The sequence below is a fragment of the Aphelocoma coerulescens genome, chromosome 2, assembly GCF_041296385.1.
Source record: "Aphelocoma coerulescens isolate FSJ_1873_10779 chromosome 2, UR_Acoe_1.0, whole genome shotgun sequence".
Taxonomy (NCBI): Eukaryota; Metazoa; Chordata; class Aves; order Passeriformes; family Corvidae; genus Aphelocoma; species Aphelocoma coerulescens.
The window spans coordinates 168,087,575-168,110,014 of NC_091015.1; the positions used below are offsets into that span (position 1 = coordinate 168,087,575).

Below are 22,440 nucleotides of genomic sequence, written 5' to 3' on the forward strand. Positions count from 1 at the left end.
TCCCAGTTCCTAGCCCCATTCCCAGTTCCCAATCCCCCATTCCCAGTCCCCAATCCCCCATTCCCAGTCCCCATACCCAGTTCCCAATCCCCCATTCCCAGTTCCTAGCCCCCATTCCCAGTTCCCAGTTCCCAATCCCCCATTCCCAGTTCCTAGCCCCCATTCCCAGTTCCCAGTTCCCAATCCCCCATTCCCAGTTCCTAGCCCCATTCCCAGTTCCCAATGCCCCATTCCCAGTCCCCATTCCCAGTTCCCAGTTCCCAATCCCCCATTCCCAGTTCCCAATCCCCCATTCCCAGTTCCTAGCCCCATTCCCAGTTCCCAATCCCCCATTCCCAGTTCCCAGTTCCCAATCCCCCATTCCCAGTTCCCAATCCCCCATTCCCAGTTTCCAGTTCCCAATCCCCCATTCCCAGTTCCTAATCCCCCATTCCCAGTTCCCAATCCCCCATTCCCAGTTCCCAATCCCCCATTCCCAGTTCCTAGCCCCATTCCCAGTCCCCAATCCCCCATTCCCAGTCCCCCAATCCCATTCCCAATCCCGCCCTGCCAGTGGCCAGCCCGGCAGCTCCGGAGCACGCGCGGGGCCCCTCCGGCCACGCTCCGGAGGCCTCGGGAAGCGCTGCCAGCGCCGCCTTCCCTCCTCTCCTGCCCCTGGAATTCTCCCCCTCCCGCTCCTCGGCAGCTCCCGATCCCGATCCCGCCGGGAGCCTCCCCCCCCCCCCCCCCCCGCGCGCCTGCGGAGGAGGGAACGGCCTTGGAAGCGCCGCCGGAGCGCTCGGATCCCTCAGGCATCCATTATCCCGCCATCTGGAATCCTCATTCCGGGAGGAAACGGAGCCCCCGGCTGCTTCCTCCCGCCGGCAGCCCCGGCACATCCATCTCCGCTCCGGCCGGGAATGCCACCGGGAATGCCGCGGGAGCAGCAGGAGGGGCGGGCCGGGGGAGCTGGGATTGGGATCTGGGCCAGAACAGGGGCACCGGGATTGGGATCTGGGCCAGCTCAGGGCACCGGGATTGGGATCTGGGCCAGCACAGGGAGCTGGGATTGGGATCTGGGCCAGCTCAGGGAGCCAGGATTGGGATCTGGGCCAGCACAGGGCACCGGGATTGGGATCTGGGCCAGAACAGGGCACTGGGATTGGGATCTGGGCCAGCACAGGGAGCTGGGATTGGGATCTGGGCCAGCTCAGGGAGCCAGGATTGGGATCTGGGCCAGCACAGGGCACCGGGATTGGGATCTGGGCCAGAACAGGGAGCTGGGATTGGGATCTGGGCCAGAACAGGGAGCTGGGATTGGGATCTGGGCCAGAACAGGGCACCGGGATTGGGATCTGGGCCAGAACAGGGCACCGGGATTGGGATCTGGGCCAGAACAGGGGCACCGGGATTGGGATCTGGGCCAGAACAGGGCACTGGGATTGGGATTTGGGCCAGCTCAGGGAGCTGGGATTGGGATCTGGGCCAGCTCAGGGAGCTGGGATTGGGATCTGGGCCAGAACAGGGCACCGGGATTGGGATCTGGGCCAGCACAGGGCACCGGGATTGGGATTTGGGCCAGCTCAGGGAGCTGGGATTGGGATCTGGGCCAGAACAGGGCACCGGGATTGAGATCTGGGCCAGAACAGGGAGCCGGGATTGGGATCTGGGCCAGCTCAGGGAGCTGGCATTGGGATCTGGGCCAGCACAGGGCACCGGGATTGGGATCTGGGCCAGCTCAGAGCACCGGGATTGGGATCTGGGCCAGCACAGGGGCACCGGGATTGGGATCTGGGCCAGCACAGGGCACCAGGATTGGGATCTGGGCCAGCTCAGGGGCACCGGGATTGGGATCTGGGCCAGCTCCGGGCACTGGGATTGGGATCTGGGCCAGCACAGGGAGCCGGGATTGGGCCCTGTGCGATCCCAAGGAACCGAGATACGGATCGGTGCCAGCCCTGGGAGCCAGGATCAGGCACTGGGGCCATTCCAGGGAACCGGGATCGGGCCCTGTGTCATTCCAGGAACCGGGATCGGCTCCGTGTCATTCCAGGAACCGGGATCGGGCCCTGTGTCATTCCAGGAACCGGGATCGGCTCCGTGTCCCGCCGGCGGGGCCAGGAGGGGCCGGGATCGCGGTGCTGCTTCCCGGGAACGCGGCCAGCGGCTCCGGCAGCTGCCGGGGGAGCGGGAACGGGGCCAGCACGGATCCGAGGGGAGCACGGGGGCAGCGGGGCCGGGAGGAGATTCCCAAGGAAAGCGCTCCCAGGAGAGGAGATTCCAGAGGAAAGCGCGCCCAGGGGAGGAGATTCCCAAGGAAAGCACTCCCAGGAGAGGAGATTCCAGAGGAAAGCGCTCCTGGGGAGGAGATTCCAGAGGAAAGCGCTCCTGGAGAGGAGATTCCCAAGGACAGCGCTCCCAGGGGAGGAGATTCCAGAGGAAAGCGCTCCCGGAGAGGAGATTCCAGAGGAAAGCGCTCCCGGAGAGGAGATTCCCAAGGAAAGCGCTCCAGGGGAGGAGATTCCCAAGGAAAACGTTCCCAGGTTCTGGAGCCACTCCGGAGCTTTTCCAGAGCTGCTGCTGGGGGGGAGGCGGTGCCGGAGCCGTGGGATCTCCGACTCCCTCGGGATTCAGGGAATTTGGGAATCGGCCCCAGCAATCCCCGGCAAGCGACGCTTCCCGATATCCCAGCCTGGGCCTGGACACTTCTGGGGATGGGGATCCTCTGGGGATTCCATCGCAGCCAGGAATGGCTTCTCAAGATCCCAAAATTCCATGGGGAAGCCATTGCCTGGCTCCTGCCCCTGCAGCCTTTATCCCAAGGCCCTCTCCAGCTGTGCTGGAAAAACCTCTGGAAAAGGCCCTGCAAGGGGCTCCGGGCTCTCCTGGAATTCCCCGGCTCCCCCTGCTCATTCCCAGCTCATTCCCAGCTCTCCCTTTATCCCATTCCCTCCATCCCGGGGGGTTCCAGCTGCCATTCCCGGCTCCCAGCGCAGCAACTCCGCAGGTTCATTCCCTAAAAACCCCCACAAAATTCCCTAAAAACCCCCTGAAAATTCCCTAAAAGGACCCCTAAAAATTCCCTAAAAGGACCCCTGAAAATTCCCTAAAAAGCCCTGAAAATTCCCTAAAAAAACCCTCAAAATTCCCTAGAAGGACTCTTAAAAATTCCCTAATAAACCCCTCAAAATTCCCTAAAAAAGACCCTGAAAATTCCCTAAAAAAGACCCTGAAAATTCCCTAAAAAAACCCTGAAAATTCCCAAAAGAAACCCTGAAAATTCTCTAATAAACCCCTGAAAATTCCCTAAAAGGACCCCTCAAAATTCCCTAAAAAAACCCCTCAAAATTCCCTAAACCCCCCCTGGCTCCTGCCCCTGCAGCCTTTATCCCAAGGCCCTCTCCAGCTGTGCTGGAAAAACCTCTGGAAAAGGCCCTGCAAGGGGCTCCGGGCTCTCCTGGAATTCCCCGGCTCCCCCTGCTCATTCCCAGCTCATTCCCAGCTCCATGGGATCCCTGATCCTGGGGGGTGTCCCAAGGGATCTTCCCGTCCCCCCGAGCTGCCGGCTCCGGGATCCATCCCAAAGGCAGCCCTGGGAGATCCGGCTGAGCCGCCAGGGATGGGCAGGAAGGAGCCGCAGGAGCTGGGATGGAGCCGGACACAGCTCCCGGCACCCTAAAATCCGGGAATTCTGCAATGGTTTGGGCGCGAAGGGATTTTAGGGATCAGCCCATTCCCGCGGGGAGGCTCCCGCTGTGCTGGGATGTTCCAGGGATTCTCTGGGAATTCCCTCCCGGGCAGGAATTGCTTCCCAAAATCCCAGCAAACCAGTGGGAAGCAGACGAAGCCGAGGCCAGGGAAATTCGGGAGCATCCCGAGCTCTGATCCCGGGTGGAATTTGTGCCGACGGAGCCACGGAAAACAGGGAACGGCACCGAGCTTTTCCCGGGATACCCCCGGAGCCTCCTGCCTCCAATCCAGCTTTTCCAGCCCCATTCCATCACCCCCATCCCAAATCCACAGGGATGGGAAATCCTGGGAATGGGGATCCCAAATCCCAGCCCTGATCCCATCCCAAATCCTGGGAATGGGGATCCCCAAATCCCAGCCCTGATCCCATCCCAAATCCTGGGAATGGGGATCCCCAAATCCTGGCCCTGAACCCATCCCAAATCCTGGGAATGGGGATCCCCAAATCCTGGCCCTGAACCCATCCCAAATCCCACAGAGATGGGAAATCCTGGGAATGGGGATCCCAAATCCCGGCCCTGATCCCATCCCAAATCCTGGGAATGGGGATCCCAAATCCCGGCCCTGAACCCATCCCGAATTCCAGAGAGATGGAAAACCCTGGGAATGGCGATTCCAGCCCTGGACAGGCTTTTCCAGGGGAACATTCCCTAAAATCCCACCCAAACCCTCCCCTGAGGGCCATTCCCTCGGATCCCAAGGATTCGGAGATCCCCAAAATCTCCATCATTTTCCTGAACTCCAGAAAAAAAACCGCTGGGATTTTCCAAGCCGAGTGGAGATTTTCCCGGAGCAAATCCCGCTGCATCCAAGCCCACCTCCCCCCACTCCCTGCCCCGCTGCTCGCAGGGGTGAAATCCATGGAAAGGAGCGGGAGAGGACGGAGCCGTTCCCTAAAAACCCAGGATAAGGAGCTCTCAAGGCAAATCCCGGCGTTTTCCCGAGCTCAGGCCGGCGGATTTTGGGAAGAGAAGAGGAACAAAGGCTCTGGAAGCGGCTGCAGGGCCGGGAGCAGCGCTCCCCCCACCGGCAGCTCCGGCGGAATTCCTGCCCGGCGGGGCGGGATTCATTCCCGAATTTCGGCTGGAGCGGGACCCCGCGGGGGCTTTTCCATGGCCACGCATCGCCCTCGATCCCAAAATGATTATTCCAGAGCAATCCGGGTAAAATCCTGCTCCGGGGAGCAGCCTCGGGGAGCCCAGCTCCGGAGGATCCTCTGGAAAAATCCCTGGGATGGGGACGGGACCCTGGGGATTTTTGGGATGCCCTGGAAGGCGGCGCTGCCATTCCCAATCCCATTCCCAACGCCATTCCCGGCTTTCCCGGGCTGCTTTTCCTGCCTCCTGTGGGAATATTCCGGAATTCTCCCCCTTCCCCGGACGTCTCCGAGCTTTTGTCCCGCTCGGGGCTGCGGCTCCCGGTGCCTTTCCAGGAGAATTCCCGGCTCCAGCCGCCCCCGGAGCGCCGGGAATTGCCGGGTGCTGCCAGGGCCGGTGATGGATCGAGCAGGGATTCGGGAAGAGCCGCGGGGTTTGTCGGGAAGGGCCGAGCCCTGCGGATGTTCCCGGGATTCCCAGCTCTTCCCGAGGTTTTTCCGAGGCCGGAGGTTGCTGCAGAGAGCAGGGAAGGGTCGGGAACAGGGATGGGATCCCGGGAAAGGCTCAGGGAGCAGCGGAACACCCGGAATTCCTGACAGGGAGCCTTGGGAGAGATCCCACACGGAATAGGCAGCATTCCCGAAAAATCCCTCCCGCCCCAGAACCGACAGCGAGACGGAAATCAGGGAATTGCTGAGCTTGGAAAAGGCCTGGGAGCCCCTGGGCGCCGAGGGGATGGGAAATCCTGGGAATGGGGATCCCAAATCCCATCCCAAATCCTGGGAATGGGGATCCCAAATCCCACAGAGATGGGAAATCCTGGGAATGGGGATCCCAAATCCCATCCCAAATCCTGGGAATGGGGATCCCAAATCCCGGCCCTGATCCCATCCCAAATCCCACAGGGATGGGAAATCCTGGGAATGGGGATCCCAAATCCCAGCCCTGAAGCCATCAAACAAATCCTGGGAATGGGGATCCCCAAATCCCACAGGGATGGGAAATCCTGGGAATGGGGATCCCAAATCCCGGCCCTGATCCCATCCCAAATCCTGGGAATGGGGATCCCAAATCCCGGCCCTGATCCCATCCCACACCCCCAGCGATGGCAATTCCAGCCGGGAATGGCCGCTCCAGCCCGGAATTCCAGCCCGGGCAGCCCTTTCCAGGGGGAGATTCCCGAAAATCCCAGCCCGAGGCCGTTCCCTCTGCTCCTGTCCCTGTTCCCTGCCAGCAGATCCCGCCCTGGATCCCCCCTGGATCCCTTCCATCCCACTTTTTCTCCGGGATCAGCTCTCCCAGCTGCTCCAGAGCTTTCCCAGCTCCATCCTTTTTTTGCCTGGCCACCAAATCCATCAGATCCACGACAAAATCCGGGAATTCCGTGGGATCCTACCTCCTCATCCGAGCTGTCTGCCTCGTACTCGTCCTGGACAAGCAACTCCTGCTTCCCTTCCAACGGGGAATCGTCTTCCAGGGTTTTCCTCTTCCCGGGAACCCCTCGGGCCTGGAAAAATCCGGGAAAATCCAGCTCAGGAAGATTTTAGGGAATTTTAAGGGAATTTTTAGGGAATTTTCAGGGGGTTTTTTAGGGAGTTTCAGGGGTTTTTAGGGAATTTTCAGGGGTTTTTAGGGAATTTTCAGGATCATTTTAGGGAGTTTTGAAGGAGTTTTTAGGGAATTTTCAGGGATCTTTTTTAGGGAATTTTGAGGGGTTTTTTAGGGAATTTTTAGAGTCTTTTTTTGGGAATTTTGAGGGGTTCTTTTAGGGAATTTTCAGGGTGTTTTTTAGGGAATTTTGGGGGGTTTTTTTAAGGAATTTTTAGGGGTCCTTCTAGGGAATTTTGAGGGGTTTTTTAGGGAATTTTGAGGGTTTTTTTAGGGAATTTTTAGGGGTCTTTTTTAGGGAATTTTCAGGGGTCCTTTTAGGGAATTTTCAGGGTCTTTTTAGGGAATTTTCAGGGGTTTTTTTAGGGAATTTTGAGGGTTTTTTTAAGGAACTTTCAGGGGTTTTTTAGGGAATTTTCAGGGGCTTTTTTAGGGAATTTTGAGGGGGTTTTTAGGGAATTTTGAGGGGTATTTTAGGGCGTTTTTAGGAGTCCTTTTAGGGAATTTTTAGGGGTTTTTAGGGAATTTTCAGGGGTTTTTTAGGGAATTTTTAGGGGTCCTTTTGGGGAATTTTGAGGGTTTTTTTGGGGAATTTTCAGGGGTCCTTTGAGTCCTTTTAGGGAATTTTCAGGGGTTTTTTTTTAAGGAATTTTCAGGGGTTTTTTAGGGAATTTTGAGGGGTTTCTTAGGGAATTTTCAGGAACATTTTAGGGGGTTTTGAAGGAGTTTTTAGGGAATTTTCAGGGGTCTTTTTTAGGGAATTTTGAGAGGTTTTTAAGGGAATTTTTAGGAGTCGTTTTAGGGAATTTTTAGGGGTCCTTTTAGGGAATTTTGAGGGGTTTTTTTTAGGGAGTTTCAGGGGTTTTTAGGGAATTTTGAGGGGTTTTTTAGGGAATTTTCAGGGGTCATTTTAAGGGAATTTTTAGGGGTATTTTAGGGTGTTTTCAGGAATCCTTTTAAGGAATTTTTAGGGAATTTTCAGGGTTTTTTTAGGGAATTTTTAGGGGTCCTTTTAGGGAATTAATTTTGAGGGTTTTTTTAGGGAATTTTTAGGGGTCCTTTTAGGGAATTAATTTTGAGGGTTTTTTTAGGGAATTTTCAGGGCTTTTTAGGGAATTTTCAGGGGTCCTTTTAGGGAATTTTTAGGGGTCCTTTTAGGGAATTTTCAGGGGGTTTTTAGGGAATTTTGTGGGGATTTTTAGGGAATGAACCTGCGGAGTTGCTGCGCTGGGAGCCGGGAATGGCAGCTGGAACCCCCCGGGATGGAGGGAATGGGATAAAGGGAGAGCTGGGAATGAGCTGGGAATGAGCAGGGGGAGCCGGGGAATTCCAGGAGAGCCCGGAGCCCCTTGCAGGGCCTTTTCCAGAGGTTTTTCCAGCACAGCTGGAGAGGGCCTTGGGATAAAGGCTGCAGGGGCAGGAGCCAGGCAATGGCTTCCCCATGGAATTTTGGGATCTTGGGAAGCCATTCCTGCCCGCCAGGGAATTCCCAGAGGATCCCTGGAACGATCCCGGCACAGCGGGAGCCGCCCCGTGGGAACGGGATGGGAATGGGATGGGAACGGGATGGGATGGGAATGGGATGGGAATGGGGTGGGAATGGGGTGGGAATGGGGTGGGAATGGGATGGGATGGGAATGGGATGGGATGGGAATGGGATGGGAATGGGGTGGGAATGGGGTGGGAATGGGGTGGGAATGGGGTGGGAATGGGGTGGGAATGGGATGGGATGGGAATGGGATGGGATGGGAATGGGATGGGAATGGGATGGGAATGGGATGGGATGGGATGGGAATGGGATGGGAATGGGATGGGAATGGGGTGGGAATGGGATGGGAATGGGATGGGAATGGGAACTTTGGGAAGTCGGGGGTCTCTTCCCGGTTTATGGATTCATTGAAAGGAATCCCAATCCCTGCTCCCTCGGAACTGCTGGAATTTGGGAATTTCGGGAAAATGCAACGGATCGATGAGGGGGGAGCTGGGGTTGGACCCCCCCTGTCCCTCCCTCAATTCCCAAATTCCCTGGCCTGCCCCAAATTACCAAATTCCCTGTCCCTCCCTCAATTCCCAAATCCCCTGGGCTGCCTCAATTCCCAAATTCCCTGGGCTGCTCCAATTCCCAAATTCCCTGTCCCTCCCTCAATTCCCAAATTCCCTGGGCCGCCCCAAATTCCCAAATTCCCTGGGCTGCCCCAATTCCCAAATTCCCTGGGCTGCCCCAAATTCCCAAATTCCCTGTCCCTCCCTCAATTCCCAAATTCCCTGGGCTGCCCCAAATTCCCAAATTCCCTGGGCTGCTCTGAATTCCCAAATTCCCTGTCCCTCCTTCAATTCCCAAATTCCCTGGGCTGCTCCCAATTCCCAAATTCCCTGTCCCTCCCCCAATTCCCAAATTCCTTGTCCCTCCTTCAATTCCCAAATTCCCTGGGCTGCTCCCAATTCCCAAATTCCCTGTCCCTCCCTCAATTCCCAAATTCCCTGGGCTGCCCCAAATTCCCAAATTCCCTGGGCTGCCCCAATTCCCAAATTCCCTGCACTGCCCTGAATTCCCAAATTCCCTGTCCCTCCCTCAATTCCCAAATTCCCTGTCCCTCCCCCAATTCCCAAATTCCCTGTCCCTCCCCCAATTCCCAAATTCCCTGTCCCTCCCTCAATTCCCAAATTCCCTGGGCTGCCCCAATTCCCAAATTCCCTGCACTGCCCTGAATTCCCAAATTCCCTGTCCCTCCCTCAATTCCCAAATTCCCTGTCCCTCCCTCAATTCCCAAATTCCCTGTCCCTCCTTCAATTCCCAAATTCCCTGGGCTGCCTCAATTCCCAAATCCCCTGCACTGCCCTCAATTCCCAAATTCCCTGTCCCTCCCTCAATTCCCAAATTCCCTGGGCTGCTCCCAATTCCCAAATTCCCTGTCCCGCCCTCAATTCCCAAATTCCCTGGGCTGCCTCAATTCCCAAATTCCCTGGGCTGCTCTCGATTCCCAAATTCCCTGCACTGCTCTGAATTCCCAAATTCCCTGTCCCTCCCTCAATTCCCAAATTCCCTGGGCTGCCCCAATTCCCAAATTCCCTGTCCCTCCCTCAATTCCCAAATCCCCTGGGCTGCCCCAATTCCCAAATTCCCTGTCCCTCCCTCAATTCCCAAATCCCCTGGGCTGCCCCAAATTCCCAAATTCCCTGTCCCTCCCTCAATTCCCAAATCCCCTGGGCTGCCTCAATTCCCAAATTCCCTGGGCTGCTCTCGATTCCCAAATTCCCTGGGCTGCCCCAAATTCCCAAATCCCCTGTCCCTCCCTCAATTCCCAAATCCCCTGAGCTGCCCTGAATCCCCTGGGCCGCCCCAAATTCCCAAATTCCCTTTCCTGGGATCCCCCCACATCCCAACCCCTCTCCCACCCCCAACCCCGACTCCGTGTGGGCTCCGGGAACGCTCCCAAACTTTCCCTGGAAAAACAAAACCCCCTCCCCCCCTCCCCTTTTCCGGAGCCCCCCCTCGGAGCGGGATCGGCTTCGGGGCCGGATTTTTGGGAATGATTGGAAAAGCAGCTCCAGGCCAAGGTTCCCGCTGGGAGCCCTAAAAGCCGGCCCGGGTGGGATCGGCCCCGGCCGGAGCCGGGAACGTTCCGCAGGCAGCTCGGGGAAGTTTTTTCCCAGGTTTTTGGCGCTGGGATGGGGCCGGGGTTGGGTTTCCCCCTTTGCCCTCCGCTCCCCCCCCCCCCCCCGCCCCTCCCCCGGCAGCGGGGGCTGGGAAGGATCCGGAGGGGCCGGATCGGGAGAGCTCCGGGTTTGCTGCTCCGGGTGGGACCGGTTTGGGGCAGTTTGGGGCGGTTTGGGGCAGTTTGGGCCAGTTTGGGTCGGTTTGGGTCGGTTTGGGGCAGTTTGGGCCGGTTCGGGGCAGTTTGGGCCGGTTCGGGGCAGTTTGGGGCAGTTTGGGCCAGTTTGGGGCAGTTTGGGGCAGTTTGGGGCAGTTTGGGCCGGTTCGGGGCAGTTTGGGTCCGTTTGGGCCAGTTTGGGCCGGTTTGGGCCAGTTTGGGTCAGTTTGGCTCAGTTTGGGCCAGTTTGGGTCAGTTTGGGCCAGTTTGGGTCGGTTTGGGTCAGTTTGGGTCAGTTTGGATCAGTTTGGGTCAGTTTGGGCCAGTTTGGATCAGTTTGGGCCAGTTCGGGTCAGTTTGGGCCGGTTTGGGTCAGTTTGGGCCGGTTTGGGTCAGTTTGGGTCGGTTTGGGTCAGTTTGGCTCAGTTTGGGCCAGTTTGGGCCAGTTTGGGCCAGTTTGGGGCAGTTTGGGCCAGTTTGGGCCAGTTTGGGCCAGTTTGGGCCAGTTTGGGGCGGTTTGGGGCGGTTCAGATCAGTTTGGGCCAGTTTGGGTCAGTTTGGGCCAGTTCGGGCCAGTTTGGGCCAGTTTGGGTCAGTTTGGACCAGTTTGGGCCAGTTTGGGTCAGTTTGGATCAGTTTGGGTCAGTTCGGGTCAGTTCGGGCCAGTTTGGGTCAGTTTGGATCAGTTTGGGTCAGTTCGGGTCAGTTTGGACCAGTTCGGGTCAGTTTGGGTCATTTTCAGTCAGTTTGGGCCGGTTTGGATCAGTTTGGGCCAGTTTGGCTCAGTTTGGGTCAGTTTGGGTCAGTCTGGCCCAGTTTGGGTCAGTTTGGGTCAGTTTGGGTCAGTCTGGCCCAGTTTGGGTCAGTTTGGGTCAGTTTGGGTCAGTTTGGGTCAGTTTGGCTCAGTTTGGGGCAGTTTGGGGCAGTTCGGGCCACTTCGGGTCAGTTTGGGTCAGTCTGGCCCAGTTTGGCCCAGTTTGGGTCAGTTTGGGTCAGTTTGGCTCAGTTTGGCTCAGTTTGGCTCAGTTTGGCTCAGTTTGGGGCAGTTTGGGGCAGTTTGGGGCAGTTCGGGTCAGTTCGGGCCACTTCGGGTCAGTTTGGGCCAGTTTGGCTCAGTCTGGCCCAGTTTGGCTCAGTCTGGCCCAGTTTGGCTCAGTTTGGGCCAGTTTGGATCAGTCTGGCTCATAAAAACGCAGCTTTTCCATAAAACCCCAGCTTTTCCACAATAAATCCCAGCTTTTCCATAAAAACCTGGCTTTTCTATAAAAGCCCGGCTTTTCCATAACAAAACCCGGCTATTCCATAAAAACCCGGCTTTTCCACAATAAATCCCGGCTCTTCCACAATAAAACCCGGCTTTTCCTTAAAAAAAATCGGCTTTTGCATTAAGAAATTCCTGTTTTTCCGTAAAAAAGCCCAGCTTTTCCATAAAAACCTGGCTTTACTATAAAACCCTGGCTTTTCCACAATAAATCCCAGCTTTTCCACAAAAAACTTGGCCTTTCCACAATAGACCCCGGCTTTTCCACAATAAAGCCCGGCTTTTCCTTAAAAAAAACCAGCTTTTCCACAATAAATCCTGGCTTTTCCATAATAAAACCCAGTTTTTCCATTAAAAAACCCCAGTTTTTCCATAAAAACCCAGCTTTTCCACAACAAATCCCAGCTTTTCCACAATAAAGCCCGGCTTTTCCACAATAAATCCCAGCTTTTCCTTAAAAACTCGGCTTTTCCACAATAAATCCCGGCTTTTCAACCAAAAAAAATCCGGCTTTTCCATAATAAGACCCAGCTTTTCTACAATAAATCCCAGCTTTTCCACAATAAAATCCTGGCTTTTCCACAATAAAACCCAGTTTTTCCATTAAAAAAAAACAGTTTTTCCATAAAAACACAGCTTTTCTACAATAAATCCCAGCTTTTCCACAATAAAATCCAGCTTTTCCCTAAAAACCCAGCTTTTCCTTAAAAGACCCCGGCTTTTCCATAATAAAACCCAGCTTTTCCTTTAAAAAACTCTGCTTTTCCATAAAAAAATCTGGCTTTTCCACAATAAACCCCGGCTTTTCCACAATAAATCCCGGCTTTTCCACAACAAATCCCAGCTTTTCCTTAAAAACCCGGCTTTTCCACAATAAATCCCAGCTTTTCCTTAAAAACTCGGCTTTTCCACAATAAATCCCGGCTTTTCAACCAAAAAAAATCCGGCTTTTCCATAATAAGACCCAGCTTTTCCACAATAAAATCCCGGCTTTTCCACAATAAAACCCAGTTTTTCCATTAAAAAAAACCAGTTTTTCCATAAAAACCCGGCTTTTCCACAATAAATCCCAGCTTTTCCACAATAAAATCCAGCTTTTCCTTAAAAACCCAGCTTTTCCTTAAAAGACCCTGGCTTTTCCACAATAAAACCCAGCTTTTCCTTAAAAAAAATCTGCTTTTCCATTAAGAAATTCTGGCTTTTCCACAATAAAACCCAGCTTTTTCTTAAAAAAACTCTGCTTTTCCATAAAACAACCCGGCTTTTCCACAACAAATCCCAGCTTTTCCACAATAAAGCCCGGCTTTTCCACAATAAATCCCAGCTTTTCCTTAAAAACTCGGCTTTTCCACAATAAATCCCGGCTTTTCAACCAAAAAAAATCCGGCTTTTCCATAATAAGACCCAGCTTTTCTACAATAAATCCCAGCTTTTCCACAATAAAATCCTGGCTTTTCCACAATAAAACCCAGTTTTTCCATTAAAAAAAAACAGTTTTTCCATAAAAACACAGCTTTTCTACAATAAATCCCAGCTTTTCCACAATAAAATCCAGCTTTTCCCTAAAAACCCAGCTTTTCCTTAAAAGACCCCGGCTTTTCCATAATAAAACCCAGCTTTTCCTTTAAAAAACTCTGCTTTTCCATAAAAAAATCTGGCTTTTCCACAATAAACCCCAGCTTTTCCACAATAAATCCCGGCTTTTCCACAACAAATCCCAGCTTTTCCTTAAAAACCCGGCTTTTCCACAATAAATCCCAGCTTTTCCTTAAAAACTCGGCTTTTCCACAATAAATCCCGGCTTTTCAACCAAAAAAAATCCGGCTTTTCCATAATAAGACCCAGCTTTTCCACAATAAAATCCCGGCTTTTCCACAATAAAACCCAGTTTTTCCATTAAAAAAAACCAGTTTTTCCATAAAAACCCGGCTTTTCCACAATAAATCCCAGCTTTTCCACAATAAAATCCAGCTTTTCCTTAAAAACCCAGCTTTTCCTTAAAAGACCCTGGCTTTTCCACAATAAAACCCAGCTTTTCCTTAAAAAAAATCTGCTTTTCCATTAAGAAATTCTGGCTTTTCCACAATAAAACCCAGCTTTTTCTTAAAAAAACTCTGCTTTTCCATAAAACAACCCGGCTTTTCCACAATAAATCCCAGCTTTTCCACAATAAAGCCCGGCTTTTCCACAATAAATCCCAGCTTTTCCTTAAAAAAAAATCAGCTTTTTCATTAAGAAATTCCTGCGTTTCCTTAAAAACCCAGCTTTTCCATAAAAACGCAGCTTTTCCTTAAAAACCCGGCTTTTCCACAATAAAGCCCGGCTTTTCCACAATAAACCCCAGCTTTTCCATAAAAATCCGGCTTTTCCACAATAAATCCCAGCTTTTCCACAAGAAATCCCAGCTTTTCCACAATAAACCCCAGCTTTTCCATAAAAACCCAGCTTTTCCATAAAAATCCGGCTTTTCCACAATAAACCCCGGCTTTTCCACAATAAACCCCAGCTTTTCCACAATAAAGCCCGGCTTTTCCACAATAAAGCCCGGCTTTTCCACAATAAATCCCAGCTTTTCCACAATAAAGCCCGGCTTTTCCACAATAAATCCCAGCTTTTCCACAATAAAGCCCGGCTTTTCCACAATAAACCCCAGCTTTTCCATAAAAACACAGCTTTTCCATAAAAACCCGGCTTTTCCACAATAAGTCCCAGCTTTTCCATAAAAACCCAGCTTTTCCACAATAAATCCCAGCTTTTCCACAATAAAGCCCGGCTTTCCCACAATAAAGCCCGGCTTTCCCACACTAAGTCCCGGCTGGAATCCCCCCGAGGCTCTGGGCACTGGGCTGGGAAGGGCCGGGCTGCTCCCGCTGCATTTCCAGCAGCTCCTGCCAGGACGGGAACATTCCCGGGGAATTTTTTGCTCGGGAATTTTTGGTCGGGAATTTTTTACTCGGGAATTTTTGCTCGGGAATTTTTTACTCGGGATTTTTTGCTCGGGAATTTTTTGCTCGGGAATTTTGCTCGGGAATTTTCGCGCCCCGCTCCACCAGAGGGCGCCCAAGGAATTCCAGACATTCCAAAATCCCTCAAATTTCCCCCCCCAAAAAAACCCCAACCCCTTCCCCATCCCGGCATTCCCAAATCCCAAATCCCAAATCCCAACTCTCCCCTCTTCCCCCGGGTCCATCCCGAGGCTCTCCCCCCTTTCCCAGCCGCCCCCTCTGCCCGCAGCATTCCCAGATTTTCCCGGGATGCCCAGGAGCAGCCGGAGCCCGGGAAGGGCCCCCTCTCCCCCCGCTTCCATCTCCGCATCCCGCTCGATCCCGCTCGATCCCGCTCGATCCCGCTTTTCTGGAAGCCTCTGGAAGCTCCCGGGGCTGCGATTCCCGAGCCAAAGCCGCTCCTCTCCCCCCGAATTCCCAAATTTTGCCCCCGCGGCCCTTCCGGGGGTTATGGAGATCGGGAGCTCCAGGAGCGCTTTCCAGAGGGGGAGGGAGACGGATCCCGGTGTCCCAAAGAAAGGGGGGGAACACCCGAAAGTGGGGCTGGGAAAGGGAGGGGAAAGGGGAAATTTGGGAGCTCTGGGAGCGGCCCTGGGGAAAAGTTTGGGAGCTCCGGGAAAAACCCTGGAAAAGTCTGGGAGCTCTGGGAATGGCCCTGGAAAAGTTTGGGAGCTTTGGGAACAGCCCAGGAGAAAAGTGGGAGCTCTGGGAAGAGCCCTGGAAAAGTTTGGGAAGAGCCTGGAAAAGTTTGGGAGCTCTGGGAAGAGCCCTGGAGAAAAGTGGGAACGACCCTGGAAAAGTTTGGGAATGGCCCTGGAAAAGTTTGGGAAGAGCCCTGGAACAGTCTGGGAGCTCTGGGAATGGCCCTGGAAAAGTTTGGGAAGAGCCCTGGAAAAGTTTGGGAAGAGCCCTGGAACAGTCTGGGAGCTTTGGGAAGAGCTTGGAAGAGCTGTGGGAGCTCTGGGAACGGCCCTGGAGTGGTGTGGGAACAGCCCTGGAAAAGCCTGGAATTGGTGTGGAGCTCTGGGAGTGGCCCTGGAAAAGTTTGGGAAGAGCCCTGGAACAGTCTGGGAGCTCTGGGAATGGCCCTGGAAAAGTTTGGGAATGGCCCTGGAAAAGTTTGGGAGCTTTGGGAAGAGCCCAGGAGAAAAGTGGGAGCTCTGGGAAGAGCCCTGGAAAAGTTTGGGAAGAGCCTGGAAAAGTTTGGGAGCTCTGGGAAGAGCCCTGGAATTGGTGTGGGAGCTCTGGGAATGGCCCTGGAAAAGTTTGGGAAGAGCCTGGAAAAGTCTGGGAGCTCTGGGAAGACTCCTGAAGAAAAGTGGGAACGGCCCTGGAAAAGTTTGGGAGCTCTGGGAAAAGTCTGGGAGCTCTGGGAAGACTCCTGGAGAAAAGTGGGAACGACCCTGGAAAAGTTTGGGAATGGCCCTGGAAAAGTTTGGGAAGAGCCCTGGAACAGTCTGGGAGCTCTGGGAAGAGCCTGGAGAAAAGTGGGAGCTCTGGGAAAAGCCTGGAATTGGTGTGGGAGCTCTGGGAAGAGCCCTGGAAAAGTTTGGGAAGAGCCCTGGAAGAAACCCTGGAGAAAAGTGGGAGCTCTGGGAAGAGCCCTGGAATTGGTGTGGGAGCTCTGGGAATGGCCCTGGAAAAGTTTAGGAAGAGCCTGGAAAAGTCTGGGAGCTCTGGGAATGGCCCCAGGGCGAGGATTCCCAGCGCCCAGGACAGGGCCGGGATGGCTCCCACAGAATCCGGGAATGGGAGGGAATGGGAGGGAATGGGAGGGAATGTCAGGGAATGTCAGGGAATGTCAGGGAATCCGGGAATGTGAGGGAATGTCAGGGAATGTCAGGGAATGGGAGGGAATGGGAGGGAATGGGAGGGAATGGGAGGGAATGGGAGGGAATGTGAGGGAATCCGGGAATGTGAGGGAATGTCAGGGAATCCGGGAATGCGAGGGAATGTGAGGGAATCCGGGAATGTGAGGGAATGTGAGGGAATGTCAGGGAATCCGGGAATGTGAGGGAATGTCAGGGAATGTCAGGGAATCCGGGAATGCGAGGGAATGTGAGGGAATCCGGGAATGTGAGGGAATGTCGCCCCTCAGAGCCGGCTCCAGACTTTGCACCTGGAAAAGCTGGGAAAAAAAAAACCCGGGACAAATCTCGACTGGAATTCATCCGGCTCTGGCAGCTCCAGGATTTCTCTGAACCCCCCAGCTCTATTCCCAAGCTGAATTCCAGGATTTTTTGGGATGGCTCCGGGGGCCCCACACCACCCTGGGACACGACCCAAAATCCCTTTTTCCATATGGAAAAGCGACGCTCCAAAGAGCAGCAGGGACCCAGCATTCCCGAATTTCCAGCCTGGAACCCAGTGTTCCCAAATTTCCAGCCCTGCACCAGCATTCCCAAATTTCCAGCCCTGCACCAGCATTCCCGAATTTCCAGCCCGGGACCCAGCATTCCCAAATTTCCAGCTGTGCACCAGCATTCCCGAATTCCCAGCCTGGGACCCAGCATTCCCGAATTTCCAGTCCCGCACCAGCATTCCCAAATTTCCAGCCTGGGACCCAGCATTCCCAAATTTCCAGCCCTGCACCAGCATTCCCAAACTTCCAGCCCGGGACCCAGCATTCCCAAATTTCCAGTCCCGCACCAGCATTCCCAAATTTCCAGCCCTGCACCAGCATTCCCAAATTCCCAGCCTGGGACCCAGCATTCCCGAATTTCCAGCCCTGCACCAGCATTCCCGAATTTCCAGCCTGGGACCCAGCATTCCCGAATTTCCAGCCCTGCACCAGCATTCCCGAATTTCCAGCCCTGCAATCCAGGATTTTTCCTCCCCACCTGCCCTCAGCACCTCCCGGCAGCAATTCCAGCTCCACAGCGAATTTTTGGGAATAAATCCCGCACCAGGCTTGGGAGGAAAACCGGGATGAAGGCACGGAATTCCTTGTGAGGAGCAGGGGGTGGGGAAGGGACCTCCAGGAGCATCCAGAGCCTCCCAACACCTCCCGGAATCCCGGGATGTTCCAGGGGTTGTTCCAGGGATTCTCTGGGAATTCCCTGGTGGGCAGGAATGGCTTCCCAAGATCCCAAAATTCCATGGGGAAGCCATTGCCTGGCTCCTGCCCCTGCAGCCTTTATCCCAAGGCCCTCTCCAGCTGTGCTGGAAAAACCTCTGGAAAAGGCCCTGCAAGGGGCTCCGGGCTCTCCTGGAATTCCCCGGCTCCCCCTGCTCATTCCCAGCTCATTCCCAGCTCTCCCTTTATCCCATTCCCTCCATCCCGGGGGGTTCCAGCTGCCATTCCCGGCTCCCAGCGCAGCAACTCCGCGGCTTCATTCCCTAAAAATCCCCTGAAAATTCCCTAAAAAAATCTCCTCAAAATTCCCTAAAAAGCCCCAAAAATTCCCTAAAACCCCCTCAAAATTCCCTAAAAAAGACCCTGAAAATTCCCTAAAAAAGACCTGAAAATTCCCTAAAAGGACCCCTCAAAATTCCCTAAAAAAAACCCCTAAAAATTCCCCAAAAAACCCCCCCTGAAAATTCCCTAAAAAACCCTTCAAAATTCCCTAAAAAAATCCTGAAAATTCCCTAAACCCCCCCCCCTGAAAATTCCCTAAAAGGACCCCTCAAAATTCCCTAAAAAAAACCCAAAAATTCCCTAAAAAAATCCCTGAAAATTCCCTAAAAAAGCCCCTGACATTCCCTAAAAAAACCCTGAAAAGTCCCTAAAAAAAACCCTGAAAATCCCCTAAAAAAACGCTCAAAATGCCCTAAAAACCTCCTCAAAATTCCCTAAAAAAAACCTTGACATTCTCTAATAAACCCCTGACAATTCCCTAAAAACCCCTCAAAATTCCCTAAACCCCCCCTGGCTCCTGCCCCTGCAGCCTTTATCCCAAGGCCCTCTCCAGCTGTGCTGGAAAAACCTCTGGAAAAGGCCCTGCAAGGGGCTCCGGGCTCTCCTGGAATTCCCCGGCTCCCCCTGCTCATTCCCAGCTCATTCCCAGCTCATTCCCAGCCCATTCCCTTTCCAGGGAATCTCGGCATCTGCTCCATCCCCTCCACATCCTTCCCAAGCTGAGGAGCCTCCCTGGGATCTTCCTCCCTCCAAAACCCCTGGAAAAACTCCCCAGAGGGAAAATCCAGCCAGGAATTCCCTGTGGAGCTTTTCCCACCTGGGATTTTGGGAATGGCAGCTCTGGGATTTCGGGAATGGCAGCTCTGGGATTTCGGGAGTGGCAGCTCTGGGATTTTGGGATTTCGGGAATGGCAGCTCTGGGATTTCGGGATTTTGGGAATGGCAGCTCTGGGATTTCGGGAGCAGGGAATGGCAGCTCTGGGATTTCGGGAATGGCAGCTCTGGGATTTTGGGATTTCCGGAATGGCAGCTCTGGGATTTTGGGAGCTGGGAATGGCAGCTCTGGGATTTCCGGAATGGCAGCTCTGGGATTTTGGGAGCTGGGAATGGCAGCTGTGGGATTTTGGGAGTGGCAGCTCTGGGATTTCGGGATTTTGGGAATGGCAGCTCTGGGATTTCGGGAGCTGGGAATTCCTGGGATTTGCTGGGATTGGGAGGCTCCTGGACAAGCCAGCACCATCCAGGAGGGAATTCTGCTGGATTGGCTCCTGTTCCATCGGCCCGGGAGCCGCCGGCATTCCCAGTTCCTCCTCCCAGTGCAAACTGGGATCAGGGAATGGCTGAGCTGGGAAAAGCCCTGGGAGCCCCTCAGTTTGTCCCAATCCCAAATCCCACAGGGATGGGAAATCCTGGGAATGGGGATCCCAAATCCCGGCCCTGATCCCATCCCAAATCCTGGGAATGGGGATCCCAAATCCCGGCCCTGATCCCATCCCAAATCCTGGGAATGGGGATCCCAAATCCCGACCCTGATCCCATCCCAAATCCACAGGGATGGGAAATCCTGGGAATGGGGATCCCAAATCCCGGCCCTGATCCCATCCCAAATCCTGGGAATGGGGATCCCAAATCCCAGCCCTGATCCCATCCCAAATCCTGGGAATGGGGATCCCAAATCCCGACCCTGGTCCCATCCCAAATCCTGGGAATGGGGATCCCAAATCCCGACCCTGATCCCATCCCAAATCCACAGGGATGGGAAATCCTGGGAATGGGGATCCCAAATCCCGGCCCTGATCCCATCCCAAATCCTGGGAATGGGGATCCCAAATCCCAGCCCTGATCCCATCCCAAATCCTGGGAATGGGGATCCCAAATCCCGACCCTGGTCCCATCCCAAATCCTGGGAATGGGGATCCCAAATCCCAGCCCTGATCCCATCCCAAATCCTGGGAATGGGGATCCCAAATCTCAGCCCTGAACCCATCCCACGCCCCCAGCGATGGCAATTCCAGCCGGGAATGGCCGCTCCAGCCCGGAATTTCCAGGAATTCCAGCCACTCCCAGGGGAAATATTCCCGAAAATCCCACCTGAAGCTGCCCCGGGAGAAAGGAGCCTGGAAAAGCAGGACAGGGATAACCCGGAGCAAATCCAGCAGGATGGGGCTGGAGCTCATCCCTGGAATTACTGCCTGGAAAAGCCCAATTCCCACGGGAAAAACACGGCAGAGAAGGAAGCTCCGGGGGGAAAAACGGGATTTGAGGTCAAACTTTGGGAAATTCCGGGAAAATTCCACGCTGGGGCAAAGGGAAAGTGGGAATTTTCCCAGGGGAATGCTGGGAATGGTGTCAGAGGCCGGGATCTGCCTGGGGTGGGGAGGAATCCCGGGAAAAGGCAGGGAATTCCTGAAAGCTGGGAATTCCTGAAAGCTGGGAAAAGGGCAGGGAATGGCTCAAAGTTGGGGGAAAAAGCAGGGAATTCCTTAAATCTAAAATAGGGCAGGAATTCCTGAAAGCTGGATAAAAACCCTGGGAATTCCCTAAACCTGGAAAAAACCCAAGGAATTCCTTAAACCTGGAAAAGGGGGCAGGAATTCCGTAAACCTGGAAAAAGCAGGGAATTCCTTAAAGCTGGAAAAACCCTGGGAATTCCCTAAACCTGGAAAAAGGAGCAGGAATTCCTTAAAGCTGGAAAAAACCCCAGGGAATTCCTTAAACCTGGAAAATCCAGGGAATTTCTTAAACCTGGAAAAGAGGGCAGGAATTCCCTAAACCTGGAAAACGCTGGAAATTCCTTAAACCTGGAAAAACCCAGGGAATTCCCTAAACCTGGAAAAAAGGGCAGGAATTCCTGAAATCTGGAAAACCCTGGGAATTCCTTAAACCTGGAAAAACAGGCAAGAATTCCCTAAACCTGGAAAAAGGGGCAGGAATTCCTTAAAGCTGGAAAATCCAGGGAATTTCCTAAACCTGGAAAAAGCAGGGAATTCCCTAAACCTGGAAAAAACCCTGGGAACTCCTTAAAGCTGGAAAAAGAGCAGAAAATTCCTCAAACCTGGAAAAAGGAGCAGGAATTCCTTAAAGCTGGAAAAAGCAGGGAATTCCCTAAACCTGGAAAAAACCCAGGGAATTCCTTAAACCTGAAAAAAGGAGCAGGAGTTCCTTAAACCTGCTCCCAGCCCGGGCAGCCCTTCCCAGGCCACCATTCCCAAAAATCCCAGCCCGAGGCCGTTCCCTCTGCTCCTGTCCCTGTTCCCTGCCAGCAGATCCCACTCTGGATCCCCCTTGGATCCCCTTCCATCCCACTTTTCTCCCGGGATCAGCTCTCCCAGCTGGCCTCTCCATTCCTGGATTTTGGGAGGCCGGAGAATGTCAGGAATGCGCTGGCAGCTCCCAAATCCAGGCCTGGGATCACAGTCACAGTCCTTACCTGGGTCTGGGGGGCTGAGGGGCTTCCAGGGGCTTCTTCCTCCTCCTCCTCCTCCTCCTCCTCCTCCTCCAGCTCCTCCTCATTCCCGGAGGATTCGCTGTCGCTTCCCGAATCCTCCAGCCCGGAATAAACGCTCTCCTCGCTCTCCGACAGCTCCTCGCCGCCTCCGGGGGGGCCGGGCTGGAAGGGAAAGCACAGCGGGGTCACAACGGGGAAGGGGCACAGAGGGGACCCCCACCCACGGCAGGGCCACACGACCCAACACAGACACCCCCACATTGCCGGGACCCCCCTCAGGAGCAGGCTGGACCCCTCCCCATTGCCGGGTGCCCCTCACCGGGATAGGGTCAGGTTCCCTTTCAGGAACCCAAACTCCTCCATATTCAGGGTTTTCCCTCTCAGGAACCCAAACTCCTCCATATTGAGGGTTTTCCCCCTCAGGAACCCAAACTCCTCCATATTGAGGGTTTTCCCCCTCAGGAACCCAAACTCCTCCATATTGAGGGTTTTCCCCCTCAGGAACCCAAACTCCTCCATATTGAGGGTTTCCCCCTCAGGAACCCAAACTCCTCCATATTGAGGGTTTTCCCCCCTCAGGAACCCAAACTCCTCCATATTGAGGGTTTCCCCCTCAGGAACCCAAACTCCTCCATACTGAGGGTTTTCCCCCTCAGGAACCCAAACTCCTCCATATTGAGGGTTCCCCCTCCTCAGGAACCCAAACTCCTCCATATTGAGGGTTTTCCCCCTCAGGAACCCAAACTCCTCCATATTGAGGGTTTTCCCCCTCAGGAACCCAAACTCCTCCATATTGAGGGTTTTCCCCCTCAGGAACCCAAACTCCTCCATATTGAGGGTTTTCCCCCTCAGGAACCCAAACTCCTCCATATTGAGGGTTTTCCCCCCTCAGGAACCCAAACTCCTCCATATTGAGGGTTTTCCCCCTCAGGAACCCAAACTCCTCCATATTGAGGGTTTCCCCCCTCAGGAACCCAAACTCCTCCATATTGAGGGTTTTCCCCCTCAGGAACCCAAACTCCTCCATATTGAGGGTTTTCCCCCCTCAGGAACCCAAACTCCTCCATATTGAGGGTTTCCCCCCCTCAGGAACCCAAACTCCTCCATATTACGGGTTTTCCC

General features: G+C 53.9%; 1 protein-coding gene across 1 annotated transcript in view; it reads right to left on the reverse strand.

Annotated features, from left to right (window-relative positions):
• Positions 1–22,440, reverse strand: part of BOP1 (BOP1 ribosomal biogenesis factor) — a 96,489-nt gene that overhangs the window by 67,027 nt on the left and 7,022 nt on the right. Inside the window, exons 2-3 of the mRNA XM_069005631.1 lie at positions 21,301–21,480; positions 6,223–6,333 (exon numbers count right to left, since the gene is read on the reverse strand). Coding sequence (XP_068861732.1) covers positions 6,223–6,333; positions 21,301–21,480 — 291 coding nt within the window. The remainder of the gene's footprint in view (positions 1–6,222; positions 6,334–21,300; positions 21,481–22,440) is intronic.